Here is a 25,585-nt window from a genome sequence, read left to right on the forward strand (position 1 = left end):
AGCAGTGACATTGTTCTCATGACATTCTGAGCTAGGAGCTCATATTCTGTACCCTTTTGTTAAAGAGTAAGTCTTACAATAATGATAGAAAGCTACATATCTTTATACCTATGCTGACCTCTTGCTAAGGATCTTTGCACTTACGCACTTCTGACAATTTTACACCAACTCTGTTCATTCACTATTACTAAGGCACTGAACATGGTTTGAAATGAATCTGTGAAAGACCTAGAGGTTAAATTAAAGTCAAACTAAAAATGAAACACCATATTTACAATTGAAAGATTAAAACCTTGTAAAACAGACAGAATAAGGACACGTTAGGGACAATTAAAAATCCAAACACTTCACAGACAACGTCATGCTAAACTCCAGCCTTGCTGAAAAACAGAGTGTGGTAACTTATATACGTTTTTAAGAAGAGGCGCAATGGATTACTGAAGAAAATGTAAGCGTTAAATAAGTTCTCTCAGGACTTCAGTTAAAACCCTCACCATAAATACTAGCTTTGAGCAACCTGTATATGGCAAGATATAGAATTCAAGAGCCTTTACAGTAAGAATAGTAAAAAAGTGCAATGTGAAGGAGTCTACCCCAAAAGTGCTGAAAATTAGACATGCCAAATCTGCAAGAAAAACAACAGAAATTGGGCTTATTTTTGGTGTAATTGGCTTGTGAGTTGCTTGTTGGCTAGTTTTTGGCTTGTTGCTTTTTTTTTTTTAAATCAGCTCCCGGCAAGGGAGGGAGAGCGTCAGGGGTGCACAGTGGGCCCACCACAGTCCCAGACTGCACGCCGGGGGGATCCAGTCACATAGTGTGTTGCGGTTCTTATGGATTGGCTCGTGTTGGCCTTGTTTTGAAATGGGATCAGCTTGATTTCTGGCTTATTGTGAAAGTCGGGCTGCTTATTTACTGCATGAAAGTTGGCAACTGTGCTGGAAATGAGCAGTAGTTTAGAAGATCCTTCAGAAAACAAGTCTGTCAGAAGTAAGGAAAAGGATGTCAATGTGATAAACGGATTTAAATGGTTACCACTTAAAGCAGCATATGCTCTGGTGAAGCCCTTCCTGGCCCTTATCTAACCTTGTGGTGAACTCAACCAGCCCCCATTGCAACAGATGAAAGCAGAGCTTAAGGCTCTAGCTAGCAACCCTTACAAAAAGTGAGCTGCATTTCTTATTCTTGCATTCAGATACATCCCCTGCAACTGAATATCCTGAGTTTGCAGAATAACTCAATAAGCAAAGTTAAGTAATCAGACTGTGATTCAGATCCCTTGGCATTGAATCTGGGAATTTATCATTCCTCTGTTCAACCTCTTCCACTGGTCCCACCAGGAAATCTTGCACTCAAAACCTAACAGCAGGATGGTTTTTATAACCTCACCTCTCTCAAACTGACAGGATGGCTGCTTATTTCCAATCTATTCAGAATAAAACTCTGCAAGATCTGATTCAGTAACACTTAGCACACTGTGAAAACACGCCGCTGCTAACAGCAAAACCTGAAATAAATGGATACTGCAGCCTGCAAAATAACAATACAGCAGAAACAGATTAGCAATAGAAATGTATATGTAATACATTTTTAAAAGATACTGCTGCATACCACCTTAAATAACAGTACTTTATACTGTAGACAGGTATTTATGCAGAATCTTATACTTTGCTAACACAGTCTGCATTTAATAGTAACAATGAATTTAACATGGTATTTAGTGAAGAATAGCAGAAACCAGATTAAATTACTAAGTGTAACATAATAATACAGTTTGATGTAGGCTAGAAATAAATGTAATGTGATACTAACGATAATCTTAACTAGTAGCTAGAAAGGAAACAAACCCCCCCAAGCACCTGGCATTAAGTCAAGCCTTTCCCCCAAAGCTAAATTTGTTATAACCTGCATGAAAGATTACATACCATTCCCATCACTGGATCCTGGGACAGTCAGCCCAAAGATCAATAGATCCAAGTGGCAGATCACCACCATGAAGCAACCTTCTCAGCTGAGTCTGCCAAGTGTGGAGCTCAAAATCTCCAGGGGGCTCAGGTGCAGTAGCACCTTCTGTAATATCAAGACCTGTATTATTTCAGGTGCAGGGCACTGACCCCTCCGAATGAAAATCTCTATTAGAACCAGCCAATGACATCTCACTCTATCCATCTACCCTACTCCACCATGCTGATCCTCAGCTTCTCTCAACACCGTGTCCCTCCCAGCCCTCTCTGCTCCATCATCTCTTCCCCATCTCCCTGCTCTCCCAGTCCTTGCCTACTTTCACATTCCTTCCCAAACTCCTGTTGTTAGCTTCATTTCCCCTAAAAAAGCCTCACTATTAAAATTAGTTTTAATTGGATTTTAAAAAGCAATATGTACATATCTTAGCAATTTAAGACTTGCTTAAGATGCACCTAAATAACCTTACATTTGTAACATGTGTGCTTCCTTTCTCCCATTGTTTTTATCACTTTCATTGTGTCTTATACTTTGACTGTAAGTTCTTCAGGGCAGGAACATGCCTCTCTTATTTGTCTGTGAGGTACTAAGCAAATTTCTTAAGCCATCCTATATAGCAAATCCAGCATGCAGGACAGTTTATGGATTCCAGTAAGAGACTCATTCCAACAGTAAGTATATGCTGGGCACTCTGAAATGCCATCAATCATCACAGTCATTGCTCTTCTTTATGACTAGAGACTGACCAAACACCAAAAAAAAGCCCCACACCTATGTCATTTAAAAAACAAGCTGCTGATCATTTTAGCAGAAACATCCAACTAGCAAGTATCTGTCTTGTGGCCAGAATGGAGGCTGAGGGTGCCTGCTCATTGTCTAGAGTTAATGGTACAGGGAACTAGAAAATCAAATCAACCGCCTCCACCACCACCTCCCAAACGAGGTATTTGTCTACAGGAAGAAAGTAAAGAGTAAATATATCCCCTATAAGCAACTAACACCCAAACCAACTCTCATCCTTTCCAGCTTGCCAGACCCTCCCACCTTTTCCGTACACTGTGCCAAAGTCTCCCACTTTCCTTCAACTACTTCTGCAATGCAACATTGTTAATACAAAATCCTGCAGCATCATGCAAACTCCAAATTTAGGAACAGCATATGTTGAAAACACATTCCCAGAGAAATTTATATTGAATTTAATATCAATATAAATAATATGAGATATATATTGCACTGCTTGGACTCTTCTTTTTCTTATTTCATTCATAAAGGGCTCTAACTTGAAAAAAAAATTAAGCACCTTCAGCTAACCTCAGTGCACTATAACATTTGGAATGCTAGGTCACTGTCCTGCAGAATACATAGCATGCTGCTGCAGTCCCACTGGCCAATTTAAGAGCAGAGTTAATTGATTATGAAGATAATCCAACCTAGTCCTACAGTGACTGCAACATGGGGCCCTCCAGAATGCAGTCTTCACAATGGAAAAATTTGGGCAGATGCCCAAGATTCCAATAGGAGCATGGGGAGATTTTATATTTAAATTCTTTTAATATTGTAATATCAAATGAGTCATTTATTGGATCTTGACCTTCACTTTTTGTTTTTAATGGGCTGCAGAAATCCAGAGAGATTCCAGTTTTCTATACTATTTAACCTTTCAACTCCTCTCCCCTCCATTTTCCGAAGGAGTTTTGTTTTGTTTTTTCTTCTGAACTTCTACTTCTGTATACTGCTGATCCAATAACTTCTCATACTTTATGGAGTGTGTCTTATTGCAGGTCTAAATGATCTCTTAAACCAGTGCGTTAGTTTTATTATGCCTGTATTCTCAACAGTAACAGGGAGGAGGGGAAGCCGCATAAAAGCAATCCTTGGATACTGTTACACTGCTCCCTAGTGATCTCTTCCTAAATTACAAGATGCTTTATTTTTTCCACAATATTTGATAAAATATCCAAGTTCTGCTGGAAAAAAAACATTCTATATTCCATATAAACACAATAATTATGCAAACAAACAAAATTAACTCAATGGTAGGTAGTTTCTTCCTTAATTGCTCCAAACCAAGCTTAGTAAATAAAATACAAAATAATCTAGTCCTTCAAGGGTAAAATTTTACAAAAACACCTAAGTGACTGAGGAGTCTAAGCATTTTTGATATTCAGAGGGACTTAGGAATCTTTGAAAATTTTACAATATATCTAATGTCAGTATAAGGGTAAGGGTATATCCCGAGAATATTCAAGTCTTATAAATACGGTACACTTTGAACACTTGTTTTAACATCTTTACTAAAGGGGATATACTATAATTTGTATGTCTCCATGAGTCATTCACTAGATTTTATATATAAGTATGTATATGCATATAGGGAAATAAAGAGGACACTACACAAGAAGCAAAAAGCAATAGTTACTTCAAAAAATCTTATTCTCCAAATCAAGTTAACAAGAGAAGACAAATGTTTTTATAACACCAAAACAAAAACAGCCTTGATGGACTGGCATGCCTATTCTCTATGCATTTCTGTAATGAAATTAGATATTGAATGCTCTTCAATTAATTGACTACAGAAACATACTGTACTAGTTAGAACAGACCATTAGCAGAAAAAAAGCCAGATAATAGATACATAATTACTTCTATTTCCACACTGAGTTTACCAAGTATTTTATGGACTATATCAAAACTGCCATCTTTATCCGGTCATGTTAGTCTTTGATTGAGAGTAAGAATGCAGTAAGTTGAGATACAGATCTTAAATATTGTGCCATAACAATTAGCTGCTCATGAATACTGGTCAAATAAACATGTCATATGTTTTATTTCCATGAAAAAATGTTTTACACTAAAATGTGCCTTCATATGACGCAAATAGCTACTTAAAATAAATGGGAGACATGAGATTTTAGTACTCTAGGCTAAATGTGCACAAAAATAATTGGGTATCTTGTGTTTGTTTTGTTAAAAAAGGAAAAATACAAATACCTGAGACTAACTAGAGCCAAAGGATTAATGCCCCAGTGCTACTGCTGCACTGCAGCAATTCAGAATTTAAACAGGCTGATACTGTCCAGCATTGACTAGTCTGGCTAATGGATAATCAGGGCCACATGTCACTTCAGATGCTGTACTGTAGCCATAAGCATTCTACCGAAAGGTCACAGCTGTACATTACTGAAATCGAAGTAATTACAGAAGCCAGAGGACCTGCTCCCTTGCTCTGCATAGCACTTTGGATCCACACTGCTCCAGCATCTGACTTCCAACTGAGGAACCCTTGGGGCCACATCTAGTATAAGAGTGAAGATTGCCTCTTCCTAAGATCTGTCAGTGTAAATAGGACTAAGACTTTATTCTCTACCCATTAAGCTGATTAACATTTCTTAATGAAAATATATCTGTAAAAACTGACTCTATAGGACTGATAGCGAGTGACAGCCTATCCCTGTAATCCAAATGTACAAGCGCTAATGTGTCATCCTTCTCCTTTAACAGAGTTTGAAGTTTACACTTTAAAATACCTACTACAGTGGGCAGGGTTGGGAAATAAAATATACCTTTGATATATACACACCACATTGGATACATACTGCATCAAACAAAATCAATTTAATTTTCAGTAGGCATTTCAGGATTCCAGCAGCTCCACTTCCAGATTCCTTCAACCTGACACAGTAAGGGGGACATAGCAAAGGGCACAAATTATAAACTGCGGTCAATTTTCTCCTCATCCAACTTTGAGGTTTTTATACCTGGTTCAAATAACTCAAAACACAGTGCATTCAAGTCTACAACCTCACTGCTACATTAAGCCTTTGGTAGTGACTGTTAGTGGCAGTGGTTAATATGTGGTCAATTAGAAAAGGAAAAATGCAAGAGGCAGCAGCAGAACTGATTTAAGAGGCTAGATCTTGCACACAGCCATACAAGTATCTCATCAGTTATCGTACTAGATCCCTAGCTAAACAAGCTATTTTTCTGAGCCTTGTACCTTTTTCCTCCTTTGGCACATGTTCTGAACTATTTCAGAAGCTAAGGAATTCACCTTTCATTAGACATGATTGCAGCCACACTACCCACAGTAATTGGGATAATTAAATCACATTGAAAGATTCCATTCAAGTGATGACTTATTTCCAAGGCCTGCTCTAATTTGTCTAGCGGCACCTTAACAATTAGACAGTAAGCAACACTGAAATTTCAGCAATGCTTGAAAAACTGTGCATTACCCCTACCAAAATGAGCAGCTCATATTCTTAAAGCAATCGATTTAAAAGAGAAATACCCCAGAAATTTAGAAGTGTGAAAAAACCTATAAACATGTCTGTGTTCTCTATAACTTTAATTTATATTAACAACAATGTATTAGTGAGGAATAGTAACCCTGCATGATGTTCATGTTTAAACTGTGCTTATAAAAATATGCAACTGTCTCCAACTTCCACAACTGTTAAGTGCAAAAGAAAAATAAATTGATTGCTAAACTACAGTATCAGGCTTTTCCATTAAACTCAAATTATAGGCCCTCATTAACAACTTTAAATCAGTTTGCACCTGATGCAAGCAAACTACACAGGCAGATAACATTTTGACATTCTTCTCTGTTAGTGTACCCTGAGATAGTTACATAGCATGGGGTTAAATGGGTCAAACAACAGAACATCTGAAGGAAAGAAAACAAAAAGACATGCAATTATGAATACATCATGAGCAAAAATAAAAGCAATTCTTAAGTATTAATGGTACATCAAGCTAATTCAAGCATGCTAAAGTAATTAGAGAGACATCCTGGGGCAGAACACAGACAGTACAATACTGTGCTGACAAGAAATATTAAAATAATCATTTTCAGTTTCACTGATAAAACTATTTTGATGTGTGGCAAAAGAGAACTACATCTTTTAAAAGACTTATTGTAATTTTATAAAAAACCTTCACACAATTTTTCCTACTACCAAAATATATATAAACAGCCTATGACCTGTAAAAGTTGGTCACAGAATACCACACAAAGAGAAAACCCATTTTCTTTTATTTAGAGCAGTGATTTATGTCCTGATTCTGCCATCCTTACTCACACTGAATAGTGCCCTATCTCACAGTAATCCCATAGAAGTCAATGCAGAAGAGCAGCAAAACCAGGCTTTTATTTATCATGTTAATCCCCCCCACCACCACCAACAAAGCACCCTCAATTTCGATTTAATTAAGTTTGAACAATTAGTAAGAGAAGATGAGCAAGCAAAAATAAATTCCAATGAAAATCACATAAGAGAAAGTCTGAACATAAACACAGACAGATCCGATTTATGGATCTTAAGGAACTGAGAGAATTAGTTGCATTTATTATACCACAAATAATCACTTTTGAAAAATCATCAACCACCATGAGGATACTGAACAGTAAGACTAAAGCAAACAGAACAGATTTCCAAAAAAGATAAAATTAAGTTGTCCTGATGATTCAAATTTCTACAATTCAAATTTCAAAGAAAAATAATATTGAGAAGAATCATTAACTATCTAATCCTAGAAAATACCATTGATATATTAACAAAGCAACAAACTTATAAAGAATAGATCTTCCGAGACAAATGTGATTTAAGTCAAGAGCAAAATTTCCATTACTTTAATAGAACATGCTAGATGCAATATATCTGGATTTTCATAAAGCATGAGATACCATTTCGCAAAATTTTACTTAAAAAAATTCAATTTGCTTATTGACAGGAACAATGAAGTAGACTAAAAAGTGGCAAAAAGATCATCAATGTTTACGGGTCAACAGCAGCCAAGCAAAAATCAATTTTCCGTCCAGTCTTACTTAACAATATCTGAATGAAGGAGCAAACAGTGCTTTACTGAAGTTTGCAGACAAAATTTAATTAGGAGGATTTACCAACATCTGTCAAGGCAGAAAACACACAAGAGAACAAAGATATATTTAAAAAGTGGTGTGGCAAGGCGCCTTCTCAGTCTCCCCAGCCTCTGCTGCTTTTAGCCCTGGTGAGACAGGATTGGGTAATGTGGTCCCCCTTAGGACACAGGGGAAGTCTGCTCCCTGTATCTCCACCAGTCCTGTTTAGAGTATTTTTACTCCCTTGTGGGAGAGAGTACTGCCTCTCCTCCTGGTGAGGCTGGCTGTCTTGCTGCTCCTACACTCCTGGCAGCCGGGCTCCTTCTCTCTCCGCTCTCCTCCCTTCCTTCCTTCCTCCCAGGGAAGGGTTTAAAAAGGTCTCAGGGAGCCCCAAGTTGGAATCAGCTGATCCTAATTAACCTCAGGTAGCTCCTCCTCAGCTGATTCTAATTTGCTACCTTGGTAACCCTTTCTCAGCTGAACCTGATTGACCTATAGTTGCCTCCCAGTTGATAAGGAGGAGGGGCCTTTTAACCCTCTGGGACTGATTCCTACCCCTCCCTTGCAGCTATCTGTCCTGAGTTTATCACATATCACCCCCCCGCCCCGCTCAACTCTACAGGGTTGGGCTACTTGGGTCAGCAAACAGTGTATCCTTGAAAGGCCATCCGCATTGCCATGCTTGATTCTGGACCTATGTTGTACTCTGAAGTGGAAGGGTTGTAGCAACAGGAACCACCTTGTCACTCTCACATTTTTCTCTTTGTTTTGGTGCATCCACTTCAGAGGGGCATGGTCCGTGACAAGGGTTAACCTCCGTCCGAGTAGGTAGTAGCGAAGACTTTCTATGGCCCACTTTACGGCCAGGCATTCCTTCTCTACTATGGCATATTTATGTTCCCTGGGCAGGAGTTTCCTACTGAGGAACAGGACTGGGTGTTCTTCCGCTCCAACCATTTGTGAAAGAACCGCTCCCAATCCAACCTCAGAGGCATCCGTTTGCAAGATAAACTCTTTCTCCCAGTCTGGAGCTACCAGCACTGGGTCAGTGCAGAGGGTGGTCTGCAGATCTGCAAAAGCCTCCTCAGCTGCGCTAGATCATCTTACTATGTCCGGGCCACGGGCTTTCGTTAGGTCGGTTAGCGGGCATGCCCTGGTGGCGAAGTGGGGGATGAACCGCCTGTAGTATCCAACCAGCCCCAGGAACGCTCTGACCTGTTTCTTCCGGACTGGTCGGGGCCAATTCTGTATTGCTTCTAACTTGTTGAGTTGGGGCTTCACCACGCCCCTCCCCACTATATACCCGAGGTATTTGGCTTCTGCTAGCCCAATTGCGCACTTGGAGGGATTTGCAGTCAGCCCCACCTTCCTCAAGGTGTCCAGGACTGCTTCCACCTTCCCTAAGTGCATCTCCCAATCTGGACTGTGTATAATGACATCATCAAGATAGGCGGCTGCATACCTGCCATGTGGATACAACAGTTTGTCCATGAGCCGTTGGAAGGTTGCAGGAGACCCATGTAAACCGAAAGGGAGGACAGTGTATTGATACAGTCCCTCTGGTGTTGAAAAGACCGTCTTCTCTTTGTCGGCCTTGGCCAAGGGAATTTGCCAATAACCCTTAGTCAGGTCAAGGGTGGACAAAAATTGTGCTTTCCCCAGTCGGTCAATTAACTCATGTATCCGGGGTATAGGGTACGCATCAAATTGGGACACCTCATTCAGTTTCTGGAAGTCATTGCAAAACCTCATACTGCCATCCGGTTTAGGTACTAGGACCATTGGGCTTGACCATTGGCTATGAGACTCTTCAATGACCCCTAACGTCAACATTTTCCTGACTTCTGTCTTGATCTCTTCTCTTTTCGCCTCCGGGATCCGGTATGATTTGACATTCACCTTCACTCCAGGCTCTGTGAGGATGTGATGGTGAACCTCAGTAGTCCTGCCTGGCTTTTCTGAGAACACGTCCTTGTTGCGTTTGATCATGTTGATCACCTCAGTTCGTTGGTCAGGGGTCAATTCTGGGGATATTCCCACTTGGCCAGGCGGGTTGCTCTCAGGAGGAGGTGACCCTAGAGTGACCACATGAGCTTCTCTGTCTTGCCAAGGTTTCAACAGGTTTATATGATAGATTTGTTCCAGCTTCCGGCGTCCAGGCTGTCAGACTTTGTAATCGACCTCTCCAATGGCTTCTATTATCTCGTATGGCCCCTGCCATCTGGCCAGGAGCTTGCTCTCCGCTGTGGGTACGAGTACCATCACCCGATCTCCCACCTGGAATTTTCGGATCGTCGCTTGGTGATTGTAGTATGTTTGTTGGGCCCCTTGTGCCCTCTCCATGTGTTCCCGCACTATGGGGGTGACTTGGGCTATCCTGTCTTTCATCTGCAACACATGCTCGATGAGGTTTCTCCCTGGGTTCGGCTGTTCTTCCCAGCTTTCTTTGGCAATGTCCAGTATGCCGCGGGGGTGGCGACCATATAACAGTTTGAATGGGGAGAACCCAGTTGAAGTCTGAGGCACCCCCCTTATCGCAAACATTAGGTACGGTAGCAGGGTGTCCCAGTTCTTCCCATCCCAGCTCACCACCTTTCGTATCATGTTCTTCAATGTTCTATTAAAACGCTCGACGAGGCCATCAGTCTGCGGATGATAGACTGATGTCCTTAGGGTCCGTATGTGGAGCACTGCACATAGATCCTTCATTAATTTAGAGACGAAGGGGGTTCCTTGATCCGTCAGGATCTCTTTGGGTATTCCCACTCTAGCAAAAATTTGGATTAATTCTTTAGCTATGGTCTTGGACGTAGTGTTCCGTAGGGGAATGGCCTCAGGGTATCGGGTGGCATAATCTAGCACCACCAGTATGTGCTGATGGCCTCGGGCTGATTTTTCTAGCGGCCCTACTAGGTCCATAGCTATTCTCTCAAAGGGGACTTCAATAATCAGCAAAGGTACCAAAGGTGGCCTTAAGCATGGTCGGGGCCCATGTAATTGGCATTCCGGACAGGAGGCACAATATCGTCGGACCGCCGCATATATTCCAGGCCAAAAAACCCTCTGCAGAATTCGATTCAGGGTTTTATCTACCCCTAGATGTCCCCTGAACAGATGGCTGTGGGCTAGCTCCATCACGCCCCTCTGATGTTTCTGTGGTACTAGGAGCTGTTCCACGACTTGCTCTTGGATACGGACTACTCTGTACAGCAGATCCTTCTTGATCATATAATACAGCCCTGGGCCCTTGGCTCTTCCTTCCACAGGGACCCCATTCACCTCAACTACTTCTTTGCGATTATTATTATATACTGGATCATTGGCCTGATCCTGTCCAAAATTCTCTAGTGAAGGTCCAATTTGCCCAAACTCAGGGGGTTCTATTTCCCCCTCCCCCTCGAGGGAGGTCCCTGGGGAACTGGGCCTGGCTGCTGGCTCACCGACCTCCTGCCTAGTCCCCTTGTCAGTCGGGCCAACTCTTTCCCCTATGAGTATAGGCTTCTGGTTCTGGGCCAAGATTCTCATTCCCCTCCTCCTGTCTGCCCTCCTTTCTCACCGACTCTTCCTGGTCTTCCCAGGGGGTGAGAATAAATCCTGGGCAAATTCATGGAAAGCCAGGGGGTTGCTAACTATTGAGGCCATCCCATTGCTCTCTGGGTTGTTATCTTCTTCTGACTTTCCTCCAGGAAGTAGACTGCCAAACCCTGGGAAGTCTCGTCCTATGAGGACTGGGTAGGGGAGTTTCAGGACCACCCCCACCGTCACCCTAGTGGGGTTTCCCAGGACCTCTATTTTTACTGGGATGGTCAGGTAGTAATTGACATCCCCAGGGACACAGGATATTCCTGTGTGCTTGGCCCAGGATAGTTGATCATACCCGACCAGTTTTCCCGACACCAGCGTGACTGCACTTCCTGAGTCTACTAACACGGTGGTCTTTATACCATTCATTTTAACTGGCCTAGTATAGCTATGAGGGACCATCGTTACCCCTACTAGATTTATCAGGTCGCATGGCTCTTCTAGATTTCCCAGGTCGCATTGCATGGGCTCCTCTCGGTTTGGGCATTGGGCAGCTATATGCCCTATCTCTCCACATACATAACATCGGTACCCTGCTCGGGGCAGCCCCCTATTTTTCGGGCTGTGAGGCCTTACCCCCCCGAGTCTCTCTCTCCCAGTCCCCAAGTCCCTCCGAGTACTCTGGCCACTCTTCGGCCTCCTTCCTCCCCTCCATAGTTCGGCCTGGAGCTATGGCAACTCGGGCCCTTGGTACACAGACTTGCCTCCTATTTTGGCGCCTCCCTTCCCCGGTGGTCCAAGAAAGTTCCTGCGCTGCTAGATGTCTCTCTACGAGGGCAACTAGCTCATCACAGGAGGAGGGATCATTTTGACTGACCCATCCTCGTATGTCCAGCGGTAGCCCTCTCATGTACCTGTCCACAACTATGGTTTCCACGACTTCCTCCGGCCGGTGGATCTCGGGGCGCAGCCACTTCCTGGCTAGATGGATCAAGTCAAACAGCTGGGACCTCGGGGCTTTATTAACTCGGTATTGCCACTCATGGAACCGCTGTGCCCTTATAGCTGTCATCACACCAGACCTCGACAGGATCTCCGCCTTTAGCTGGGAGTAATCTGAAGCTGCTTCTGTTGTCATATCAAAATATGCTTTCTGTGCCTCCCCACACAGAAAAGGAGCCAGGATACTGTCCCACTGGTCTTGGGGCCAGGCCTCCTGCCGTGCCGTTCTCTCAAACGCAAGGAGATATACCTCCACGTCATCATCCATCGTCATCTTTTGTAAGTAGTGGCTTGCCCGCAGGGGCCGAGTCCCATGGGGGCCGTGCGTTAGGGTGGTCAGGGCCTTTAGCTGGTTCACCACCTCATGCAGGGTGGCTCGATCCTTAGCCGCCTGGCTCATCAGTAGTTGATTTGTCTCCTGCTGTATTCGCACTGCCTCCTGCTGGGCAGCTAGCTGCACCCTGGTAGCTTCTTGTTGGGCCGCAGTGGCCTGCACCAAGGCCTTCACTACATCCTCCATTTTGTTTTATTTTTGTTTGTTTTTTTTCTAGGGGGTGTTTTGCCCTGCCCCGAGACGGTTTGCCACGAAGTCCCACTCACATCCCACTCCTGACACCATGTGTGGCAAGGCGCCTCCTCAGTCTCCCCAGCCTCTGCTGCTTTTAGCCCTGGTGAGACAGGATTGGGTAATGTGGTCCCCCTTGGGACACAAGGGAAGTCTGCTCCCCATATCTCCACCAGTCCTGTTTAGAGTATTTTTACTCCCTTGTGGGAGAGAGTACTGCCTCTCCTCCTGGTGAGGCTCGCTGTCTTGCTGCTCCTACACTCCTGGCAGCAGGGCTCCTCTCTCCGCTCTCCTCCCTTCCTCCCAGGGAAGGGTTTAAAAAGGTCTCAGGGAGCCCCAAGTTGGAATCAGCTGATCCTAATTAACCTCAGGTAGCTCCCCCTCAGCTGATTCTAATTTGCTACCTTGGTAACCCTTTCTCAGCTGAACCTGATTGACCTATAGTTGCCTCCCAGTTGATAAGGAGGAGGGGCCTTTTAACCCTCTGGGACTGATTCCTACCCCTCCCTTGCAGCTGTCTGTCCTAAGTTTATCACAGTTGACAAATAATAAAATTAAATTTCAACTGGAAAAGATGAAAGAAACCTAGGGTTGCTATTAGGTAGGAATTTAGAAATTCTGAACTTGAATTTATGTAGCCTAATTTCCTGATAGTGGAAGTAACCTGTTAGGTAGATGACTATATTCCATCACCTGTACCCACAAGTATTTGTGGGTGCAAATTTACAGGTCATTTTTAAAATATGACTCGAATTCTAACATGGGAGCTCCAAACCTAATGCTAAAATTTTTTATCTACTACTAATTATATAATTCTATTCTTTATACAATACTTACTACCATGCGCCATTACTGGAAAATCTAAAACAGAATGACAGGGCAGCAATAAAGACAAGGAAAAAGTAGGAGAATAAGAAAAAAGGTGACTAGACAGCACATATTAATCTGTATAATATATAGTGATGTTCATAAAACACATATTAATACAAACAACAAACAGTTGTGAAGGCTTATGAGATATCTAATAGAGAGTGTTACCTACCTCCTATCAGCTTAAAACAAAGTGATAAAAATCTATATGTAAAATCCAAGAAGAGATATTTATTGAACTGGCGTGTTTTACAATTAGTTTGGTACCCATAAACTTGTCTTATTAATGGCTCCATTAACCAGTTTCCTTACATACATTCTGGTAACTTACTGCATGTCTGCATCATACTGTGTACAGTACTTTCTGAAGACTGCTTAATTGGTGAAGATTTTGCAAAAAAGGTCCTGTTTTAAAGCCTGTTTGTTCCACAGATACAGAGAAATTGTTCTACCACCAAATTTTATTAGGAATTACCACACTCATTAGGTTATCACCACCATGTACACAATTACGTTAGGTACAACCATCAAATCTTTCTTAAAAATTGACATTCTACAAAGGCTGTAAGATTCAAGTCAAAAACGTTTAATTAAATAGAATTTTAAAATGGTAATCAGGCCATGAAAATGCTGGCATGCCTATACTGGATCAGAGCTTAATCTTATTGCTACAATACTCCTTCACTCATCCCATTCTCTTCTTCCCCCCGCACATGCTCATCATAGGAGGTCCCTAAAATTAGACTTCAGTCACAGGATAATGTATTCCTGTTTTGTAAAGTGCCTGAACAAACAGTAACTACCACCAGCACCACCCCTCCCCCACTACCACCACCACTACCTCTCTCCCACTATCACCCCTCCCCCACTCCTCCTCCTCCTCATAATATTGAAAGTGGCCTGGGTGAGGAATGAACGAGGGTTGGAAGTCCAGGAGCTCCTTGGTTCTAATCCTGGTTGTGTCACTTATTTGCCATGCTGCCTTGGACAAGTCACTTCAAGATCTGACATGGTAAAGTAGTTCAGCACATGCTTAATTTTAAGCATGTGAACAGTTGTACTCAAGTCAATGGAATGCTTAAAGTTAGGTGGGTGTTTAGGTAACTTGCAGGACTGGGGCCTCAGACTCTTTATACATAAAATGAGGATAATCATTCTTACCTCCATCGATTTCAATATCACCAGTGGGAAGCACAGGAGAGGAGGGATAATAACTGAATGCCTGTACAGAGTTTCGACCATACAAAGTGCTATATAAAAGCTAATAAAACATTAACACAGCATGTTCAAAACAGCTACAAGAAGCTAAAACGTTCCATGTCTGCCATCTCTCCACTGAAAATATCTTATAGCGGGCAACCTTTTAGACGTTTTAGTGCATTAGTAGTGACACACTGTGGGCACCCTCAGTAAATTAGGTCAGAAGTATACATACAAAATTAAATAGCCCCTAACGCCACCTGCCATCCAGTACAGAAATTAAAATAGAACACAGTATATTTTAAATACAGGACCTTTCAAAAATGGTTGATTTTCCTTACCTATTAAATATGGCTTCACAAAGGTTTTTTGTTCTTCAGCCAAAAGGTAAGACGGTAACAAAGACAAAATAATTACATAAGATTTTCCTCATTACACACATTGATTTTCTCAGAGCACTAATGGGAATTACTCAGGCATATTCCTATAAGGATAAAGCCCTACATCTTAAAAAGGCTATTCCCCCCCGTAATCATCGTTACGTAAGGCTAAGCACTGACATATGGTAACATAAGATCTCTTCACCTTCAAGGAACTGTAATTTTGTTTCTACGAAATGATGCAGTGATTCTGTAAAGACTAAATTGAATCTAGTGTTTCTCTTAGCAGTAAATCACAGGTGAGTCATATTTAATCTTGGTAAGTATTACCCCGAACATGTCTTGAAATCAGTTAATCAATTGGCCATTGATCAGGATTTGTATTACCTGCCATAAATTTATGTTTTAGGCCCAAAGTTACCTCTTCTTTTATTGAAGTCAATGTCACAACTCTCTCTGACTTCAATGAGAATAGGGGCTGCGGTCCTAGTCTGAAAAACACTTCACTTTTTTATGTCTAGGCAATTCTATGCCACTCAGCATACTGAACATTTACAATTCACCACCACTTCACATATTCTAACAATGTTTTCCCACAGTATATTTACTCCTTGTATTCACTACATAGCATCACTAACGTTATAGGAGAAGGCCACAGTATGTAATAACCAGCTCATCCAGTACAGATATGCACAAGAAGTGGAGGAGTTGTATCATTGTATAATTCTGCAAGTTCCATCTCCCAAGAGTTCCCTGAGAAATGAGAGGGGATGGAATCCAAAAAGTTTTTAGGGTATATGTAATGAAAAATAAACTGCAGCTAATCGCAAACAAGGAAATTAAACTTTTATTTTTTGCACACACAATCTTAGAAATTAATCTTTGATATAGGGAATACAAAGAGAACACAATGATTTCTCCTCAATACTCTAAGAACAACATGGGAAAACAAATTGTATTAGCTGAACTATTAAGAATAAAAACCTATTTGGAATTTAAACCAAGAGCAATTCACTTCAGTACTTCCACTTACAGAAAGTCCGTTTGGTCTATTTGTCCTCACTTCTTTTGCACGTACACCACTTACACTAGTTTACACTATACACCACTTTTGGTGGTATGTAGTGTCCACACCTGCATAGCCACCCTAGCAGAGGTATAAATAGCAGTGTAGCCAGAGAGGAATGGCTCAGGCAAGTGAAGACACTTGAAAGGTGCGGGTATGTATGTACTAGCTCAAGCAGTGCCTGTCTACATTATTATTTTTAGCAGTATAATGTGCTGCTACCTCCCCACTGATGGAGCCTTTCTCCACCACTGAGGAAGGCTCTGGCACTGGGGAGGCAATGGAGAAAGATTCAGGCAGCTCCCCGCGGCTGGAGCCCTGACTCACCACAGGGAAACATTCCTGGAATAGGGAAAGGCTCTGGCAGGAGAGGGGCAGCTGCCAGAGCCTTTCCCTGACACATGTAGCGACACACCGTAGCATGGACTTGGCCTGCTTTTCACTGCAGCATGTAGCTACACATATACTACATGCCAGCAAAAGTGGTGTGTAGTGTAGACATAACCTTAGACACTTATTGATGAGATGGGATCTCATGTAACTGTGGTTCTTACAAGAGAAAACCCAGAGACTAGAACATGGCAGAGATCAGGAACTTCAGGAAAGAATTTTAACTAATTAAAATTTTTTCTTTAAAAATTAGAATAATTTTTGTAGTGGCCAGTTTACAGTTGGGGATAAAGTAACGTATTGATTAGTACAGTGGAAGATAGAAGATGCCTCAAATATACACAGTATGTAGAACTACCACTAGAGGGAGCACAGAGACTTGTTTCATACACAGAAGACATTTAGGAATCTTTTCCATTTTTTGTTTTATTTTGTTTATTTAGCCATTGTGTTTTCCCCTCAGGTACACAATGGAGCTTTTTCCAGGAGTAACTGTCCAAGTAAACAATTGCCAGTCAAGTTACATATTTAGTGTTTTTCTTCCATGCTGTAATAATCAGTTGGAACATCTTAGATTATTATTATTAGAGTTGTAAGGGACCTCAAGAGATCATCTAGTCCAACCCCCTGCTCAAAGCAGAACCAATCACCAAATGGCCCCCTCAAGGATTGAACTCACAACCCTGGGTTTAGCAGGCCAATGCTCAAACAACGTGAGAAGATAGCTCAACTAGTCCATAAAGTCACTACTCCCTATCTTTTAAATCCCTCACTAAGACTCAATTCTACTCTGATGGCTAGGTGAAATTGCCAATTGATAACTGTTATGTGGATGCCATGAGAGAATTTTAATACTGATCTTATGCATTTTATTTATCTCATCAGATTTAATATTCTACTCTCTACTAATTTTTAAAAATATGTTTAGTTATATCTTTATTATATATGTCTATTAAGTGGGGGTAATTATACAAAAGATTACCCACAGTCACACAACTTCAGTGTCTGTTATACAGTATACCTGCATGAAGACATTTCTTAAGTAGATATAAATATAATCTGCATAAATAACAAATGTACTCATGATATTATGGTTCTAATGTATTGTTTCTTTCCAACCAGGAAGGTACTGAACCCAGCAGCTGGAGATAACTGGAGTACAGAAGGCTGAATGTGTATGCACAGTGCTGAGCAATTCCCAATGGGACTCTAGATGTTACCAAAATAAAAAATCTCAACCAGGATTAAATCTTCTGACCTATATAGCAGGCAGTGGTCATTAATCTGGAGAACACTTTGGTTACAGTATGCTGTGAGATACTGAGTAGGAAAAAAAAATCCATCTTTACCATCTTGGAAGACCCTTTCCACATTCAGCCCGTAAGTAGCACAGGTTTCATAGTAAGTGCATCTCTTCAAATCGTTCGACAGCTTTCTTGCTCTGGCATCATCAATAACACGTGGATTATTAGAGTTTATAGCATCTATAGTAACAGCATGCAGAGGGGGAAAAAAAGCAACAGCATTAGCAGTCTTATCTTGATAACAAAGCCTGTATTCAACAGCAGCAGTTCATATTTACAAAACATCCTATGCCTACAGAGCCTACAAGGTGCTTAAATGTAACCTTAAAAACAAATTCATACAAAAAACTTCATAAAGAGACTAAAGGTTGCACAGATAAGCAAAAAAGCCAGGTACTGTCAATTTAAGACTGCATAACCATAACTTTCCTTTTTGCATATAATACACATCCAACACCAACTGCTTTTTATATAAATTCTCTAACTGCTAAGACACGTAAATATCATAAAGGGACAATGTTTCCTCTAGTAATATTCCACAATAAAAGTATTGTTCAGAGGTGCACCTTGGACTCTTCTCAGGAAAAACAGAGTCCTATTATCAATATTACTTTTTTCAATGATTTCTACTATATTGTACTTTTAATTGTGACCTAACAAGCTGTCTTAATAAAGTCAAGTATTACTTCACCAGAGAACTGGCTATACTTTAAAATACCATTTAACTCTGTAATTAGTGAAAAAATTGTTTTCAAAGTTCATAGTTCTATACTACTGATCTTCAAGTCACTGATACAATTCTAACTGGAAAATAAATTGTAATTTTCCCCCTAAGTTACCTTAAAAATGCATATAAGGCTACCAGGTGGAATATATTTAGCTGTATTAAATAGTAACAATATACTTAGAGTAAGATATATTAACAAAATACAACCAATACTGCTGTAATCCTTTAAGGAAGCAAATTACTTTTAGATCCCTTATTAACGCCAACACAATGACTAATATGCTAAGTATGATGTAAAAATGACTTTCATGGACAGTCTGATATACAGAGTAGTAGGATGTAGGGACGCAGAAGTGATACTACCATAACGCATAAGCACACTTCTTCACTTGAGTGTTTAACCACCAATATTAATGGCCTCTTCGTGTAGAATTGTTGGATAGTGTGGTCTGTTTAATTTTAAGAAATAAAAAGACGGAAAAAATAAAAGTTAAGACTTGGCTAAGGATCAAGGGCAACACAACTCTACCGGGTTCCAAAATGTATAGTGTAAATTCCATAAGTCAACTCTCTCACCACAGTCCTTGCAGTCATTACAAGGGTCCAGGAGTTCTTCCCTCCTTACAGATTCTGCAAAACCTTGGTTCAGCCCCTACACATCCCACAAACTATGCATTAAGTTTAGTTTACATTTAGCTTACCTGAGTATACATCTCCAGCCATCCTGCCTAGGTATAGGTGGCAGTTAGGAGACCTCACTTGCATACTTCACAAGCCAGTTCCCTTTTCTTGACCACTACACACCCAATATACAGCAGCCCTTCTTACAACCACTGCAACTTGAAATAGTCCTCAGAATCCTTTGCACAGGTCTGGGCATAGGTGAATAGCCCAGTTTACTGCAAAATTAAAGTGGCTATGCATACATGCATTGCCCATCTTTCCTTACATTTACACTTAGGGCCTGACCCAAAGCCCAGTCAAGTCAATGAATTTGGATTATACCATTAATGAGCTTAGCAAACACACCTTCTGTACATGCTCAAAATGCAGTTTTAAAGGCCAGAGAAATCAAACCCATTTTCTGATGCAATAAGGCATGCAATACTCCTCAGTGAGGACTATTCTCCATGCAAATCTCAATACTAAATTGTCAGGCATTTTAGCTGTAGGGCTGATCTGAATAGGTTGCAAGAATTATTTTATTATAGGAAGATTACTGGTTTCCTTCTCTGTGTGTTCAAAAAGACTGAACCATTTTTGCTCTAACTTTCAAAAACCACTCACCTATGGGCAGAGATCATTTCTGGAAAATTTCATCCACAAAAGATCAAAATGTCAGTTAGTAATGAGCAACTGAAAACAGGGGGATGTAACAGCAACTGTTATGCAATCTTCAATATAGCGGATTGCAATCAATGTTCTATTGTAACATAGTACATACATAACTGATAACATTTCCCTCTGGAAATATAAACTGAAGTAGTTGATGGTATCCAAGGAAACATCTAAGAATTCAAGAGTAATCACACTAAAATTTTTGGAGTAAAGAAACGGATATCATGGAGAAATGAATTTCACACCTTAGGACCCAACACATGACACTGACTTAAATAGCAGCTGATTGTAGATACCCATTGGTCCTGCAGGACCAATCAAGCAATAGATTTTATCAACATACTTGAATATAAACAATTAACATAATTAGAGAGTCATTGAGAGGATTAACTCTTGACTGCTCATAGCAATCATATTCTACAAACTATTACTGATGTTCATCCTTCAGCTTCCAGGAGCAGAAACCAAACTGCTGCTATAGTATCATCCTCAATGTGTCTGGATTTCCCAATATTTTGAAGCGAGATGATTGTACTCACATTGCCACCTCTTTCAGCTCTCAGAACTCTGAGAAATGGCAGCTGACTAGGAAAGTGGTTAGTTTAGTCCTGATAAAAACTTCACTACAGCAGAGTATTTTACATTGCAGTTCTCACCTGTACCACTTACAAACTGATACTGTGTGAAATTACACACCTCTTCCTCACGAGCTATATGGCCCCAATTCAGGAAAGCGCACATGCTTAAGTCCCATTAATTTCATTGACTCGTCACAGTCTTAAAAGTTAAGTACATATTTAAGTGTTTTGCTAAATGAAGGTCTATATTATCTTTATATCTCGTATGAAAAAAAGAATCCAGCACATTTTGGATATAATCAGCTGCTATTTAGGAATACATATATATATAAAACCTATATTTTTATATATACATATCTGAATTCTGTATACTAAGCTATTACCTTCCTGATGATCCTCATTCATTTCACAGTGGGGAGATGTAGTTATCCCACACAGGTAATGGGAAGATTCGAAGAGGTGATTTAGTGAGTGCAGAAAATTGAAAGGAATAATGTAAAGGGTTTTTTTAAAGAGTTTATTCATGGAACAATTGACAGAGCAAGGAGACCTAAATCATAATGTATGTATTGTTTCAAACTGCAATTTACTTTAATAGGGTTTTTAGCATTACCTTACCCACTTGTCAGGGCATTATAAGGACTAGTTAATATTGTAAAATACTTTGAGACATATAGCACTAAAACCCATTACAATTCAGACCAACACACACAACGATAAAATTTTCCTGTTTCCCATGGCAGCTTATAGTAACATTGCAAAGAACTGCAGTATCAGAAAAGTGATCAGAAAATGTACCTAAGATTCAGCTACAATTTATTTAGTAGAAACCAATGAGGTTCCCATGAGATAAAATTTCATCTGAACTTGAATATAAATTGCCATTCCTGTGAATCAATACCACAGTTGGCATTCCTGTCTGAAGTATATTACTTAGGTTAATGTTTCAAACATTTTAAATCTTACATGTGCTGTGAGGTACCAACTGAAGCATATTGTTTTTTACACTGCTATCTATTACCTGACATAAAAGGTAAACACAAACATGTCTGCTTGGAAGCAAGTCTAAGGATTTTTCTTTGTAAAGCCAGCAGAGGGTGCTGAAGGCATGTGGACAATAAATGCATCTAAAATTAGCAGCATCACTTAAAAAGATATTTTAGTGTCAAAATCGGGACCTCAATTTCACCTGGAGATGGGGAAGAACATATCGCCCTCTATATTCACAATGGGGAGATGGTTCACTTTTGGTTGCAGGAGCAGCAGCAGGGCAGACACTAGCATTTTAGGGAGATTTCACTTCAGAGATCATTTCACAGCTACCAGTCTAATAGCTATGATTAGTGAATTGGTAGCAGAAACCAGTCAGATATAATCGACACCATAACATTAAAAAGGACACCGTCACCTTGACGTGGAGCTAAGAGTGATGCCCTGTATTAACTACCCTTGGCTCCTGCCTCTCTACCTTCCAGCCCTGCTATCATTAAAATTCCCCCCTCCTTCTCTGTGGTGCTCTGGGAAAGACCTATACAAAACTTCCAGCACTGACCACCTCACTGTAAGGGAAAACACTGAAAACGGCAAACAAAGCAAAGAAATCCTGAACAAATATCTTCCCCCCGTAACCTTTCTCTTACAGTAATCTTAGGTGTTAAAACACTGAAATGTTTAAGTTGACAGAGTCCCTTTAAGCGATTCACTTCCCTTTTTGACTGCAGCTTCTTCTGTTCACCCCAGGATTTTTTTCCCATCTACTTCCCCCTTTTATCTGTCACCTGCTTCCGCCTTATTGCCTTGTTACCCCCTCCATGTTCCCCCTACTTCCTGGGCTTCACAATGAGCAGCTTTGGTTTCAGAGTTTGCAATCAGGCATTGGGCTGTCAAGCCGCTCCCTGTCCCCAGGCATTGTCTTAATTGGCAAAAAGACAAGGTGAGGAAGGAATGAAGCCCTAGATCAGCATTAAACCACCCCCAACTTCTCACATTGCTGCAGGCTAGAGGGGAAGGGGAGTCTGAAACCACAGCTGAAAACACTGAGGAGAGGGGGAATAAGTACCTAACTTTCATGAGAGGATCTGAAATTGTGCCCACCTTCAGGGCTCGCCTGTCCTGCAAGAGCCTTTTGCTGTTCTAGCACTGTTGCTGCAGGATAGCTTTTTCCTAAATGGGGTGAAGAAGAATTGTGGGATTTCTTTTTAAGTGACACAAAACACAAGCGACTGCGCAGCAAATCTAAAATAACGAGGATTGAGGTCTGCTCTGTATATGGCAACCTTCATTTTTTATAAATATTTATAGTGGAATGATTGCCAAGTCTTATTTTCTCTTGTTTTGTTTGTGATTTAAGGGCAATAAAGGACTGGTCTATTCTGGCCCTTTAGGCAATTTGAGTCCCATCCTAATTTAGGTCATGATCCTGCAAATACTTATCCATGTACTCAACTCAGAGCATGAAACCTCACTGGTCAGAGTTAGGAACACTTTAAACTACCCCAGAGGTTCAGAACAGCCATTTTCTGTTAACATCTGGAATGTACTGCATTTTACCAACCAAGTGCCTGGAAATATCAGTTATGCCCCCTAAAAGGTTAGTATGAAAGGAAATAGATCAAGTTAAGTATGTTTGTCTTTAAAAAGAAGTTCCAATACAAAATTGTCACTCTAAAGACACTTTCAGACAGGTAATCAGCCAAAGATAACAGAATATGAAGACAGCAACTAGAATACCGGTATCATCTTAGAGATGTTATAATCAAGACTGCACTTACCCTGGGTTCCCACTAGTACCATTGGGATTTCATTAGTGTTACGATAGTTAGCCATACGACTGTAGTAGTGGTAAACTGTCTGGAAGCTTATTTCGTCTTCCAAGCTGAAGACAAATATAACAGCATCGACCCACATGGCAAACTATAGAGGGGGAAAAAAGAGGGAGGGGGCAGGAGAGAGAGATATTCAGTGGGAAAGCACTGAGCAGTAGTCAATAAAATTAGTGGGATTATCCTGTGTTGAAGGGAGAGGAGAAAGAATGCTGCATTCGGGAAAGCTAACCATTAACATTATGAACTCTGAACTTGCTTTTTCATTTTACAGGAGTTCAGTGCATATGAACATGAGGGATTAACACACATTAAAATATTGGCTTGAATCAGAAAGAATCTGGGAGACAAAATATATGCTATTAATTCTGGGTATCTTCCAAGTAGTAACCGGTTTTTGTTACATAGAAAAATTGGTAATGAAATGAGTTTGCCTCTGCACTTGTGAACGAAAGGAATATTTGAAAACCGGTATCTAGAAATGAAAGGTTAGTTCAAAAACCTATTATGTTACTTTCCGTTCATCATATATATATTTCTTAACTAACATCAGCACTGACATTAAAAGCACAACTCTACATTCAAGGGTTTACAAGTTTACCCACTAAATGTCAGATTTGAGCAAAATTTCAAACACTGCTTGCATTTCTTTTATATTCTAAAACTCAAATTTTAAGATAGCTGAATTTGCAAATGCCACAATTATAGAAGTTTAAGTAAAATGATTATGCCTTAAGGTTTTGTAGTGAGAAAGTGAACTGGTTTTCCCGGGTGTCGTAAATCTACTGAAGGAGAGGCACTTCTGTGCCCAGGTAAGGCTTAAAACAACCATAGCTGTAGGGGAAATTTCAGATCACAAGTACTGGTTAGAAATATTAAGAGAAACTAACCTGGCAGCAAATTCATCTTGGTTATAGACTGCCAGAGGATTTCTTAAACTAATAAATAGCATGTGTTTATAAATGTGTCCATTCCAAGACTAAAATTTCCATCAATAATACAAAGCTAACCAGCTGCAACCTTAAATAAGACACATTATCTTTCCATAATTATTAGTCATATTACTATCATACATACAGAACCAATCAAGGCCAGGGCCCCACTGTACATACACATAGCGAAAGATGCTATGCAAAGAGCAGACAAGGCCAAAAATAACATCACCTACTTCTTATCTAGCACTTTTCATCAGTAGATCTCAAAGTGCTTTACAAAGCAGGTCAATATCACTATCACCATTTTACAGATGGGGAAATGGAGGCACAGAGGTGAGGTGATTTACCCAAGGTCATCAAGCAGCCCCGTGTCTGAACGGGAATAGTACACAAGTTTCCTAATCTCCAGTCCAATGCTCTATCCATGGACAATACTGCCTCTATGCTCTCCATAATTAGCATATTTTATGTTTACATACATGTGTTATGCATTATTGTTCTCCTGGGTTTATGCCCATTGTTACTTCAGTAATGCTAACTCTTGCAATTTTAAGTTTGTAATGCTTCACATCTTTTAAAAGTATCTATTTCTAGGATCACGTGATTATCCCTGTTTACATTTAAAAGTTACTAACTTTCACGGTTGTGCAAAAAAGGTTGAAAAGGCTCAACGCACAGAAAGAAAATAGGAATCCACAGGTTATTTTTGGGGTGCGTGTTTCATTATTTCTATTAAAAGAATTTACACAAATCAAATGATTGTGTACCATTTGAACACTTCAACACACAAGGACGTCTTTTCATGTAGGATCAAGGTGTAAGAACAGTAAAAACAAATCTTTGCAGTTCTCAAGACAGATACCTAATAAACCAACCCCTTACAATGCATTGCCAATGCTGTATTGTGCTAATACACAATATATGGCAGGAAATGTTCAATGCGGTCAATGTGTGTGAGCTGAACTGTTCTCAGAACTGGAAGCCTAATGAAAAGCATGAGAGAGGTATAAAAACTGTGGAGGAAGTCTAGCTGGTGGATTTTAATGTATAATTAATCTCATTCC

The 25,585-nt window shown here is 40.5% G+C and overlaps 1 protein-coding gene across 4 annotated transcripts in view; it reads right to left on the reverse strand.

Moving 5' to 3' along the window:
- AGAP1 (ArfGAP with GTPase domain, ankyrin repeat and PH domain 1) overlaps nucleotides 1-25,585 on the reverse strand; it is a 645,107-nt gene that overhangs the window by 327,507 nt on the left and 292,015 nt on the right. For all 4 annotated transcript variants that reach the window (XM_045032567.1, XM_045032566.1, XM_045032565.1 and 1 more), the window contains 2 exons: nucleotides 23,536-23,677; nucleotides 18,167-18,301 (listed from right to left, as the gene is read on the reverse strand). In XM_045032567.1, the coding sequence (XP_044888502.1) occupies nucleotides 18,167-18,301; nucleotides 23,536-23,677 (277 nt within the window). The remainder of the gene's footprint in view (nucleotides 1-18,166; nucleotides 18,302-23,535; nucleotides 23,678-25,585) is intronic.

Source organism: Mauremys mutica, chromosome 10, assembly GCF_020497125.1.
Source record: "Mauremys mutica isolate MM-2020 ecotype Southern chromosome 10, ASM2049712v1, whole genome shotgun sequence".
Lineage (NCBI taxonomy): Eukaryota > Metazoa > Chordata > Testudines > Geoemydidae > Mauremys > Mauremys mutica.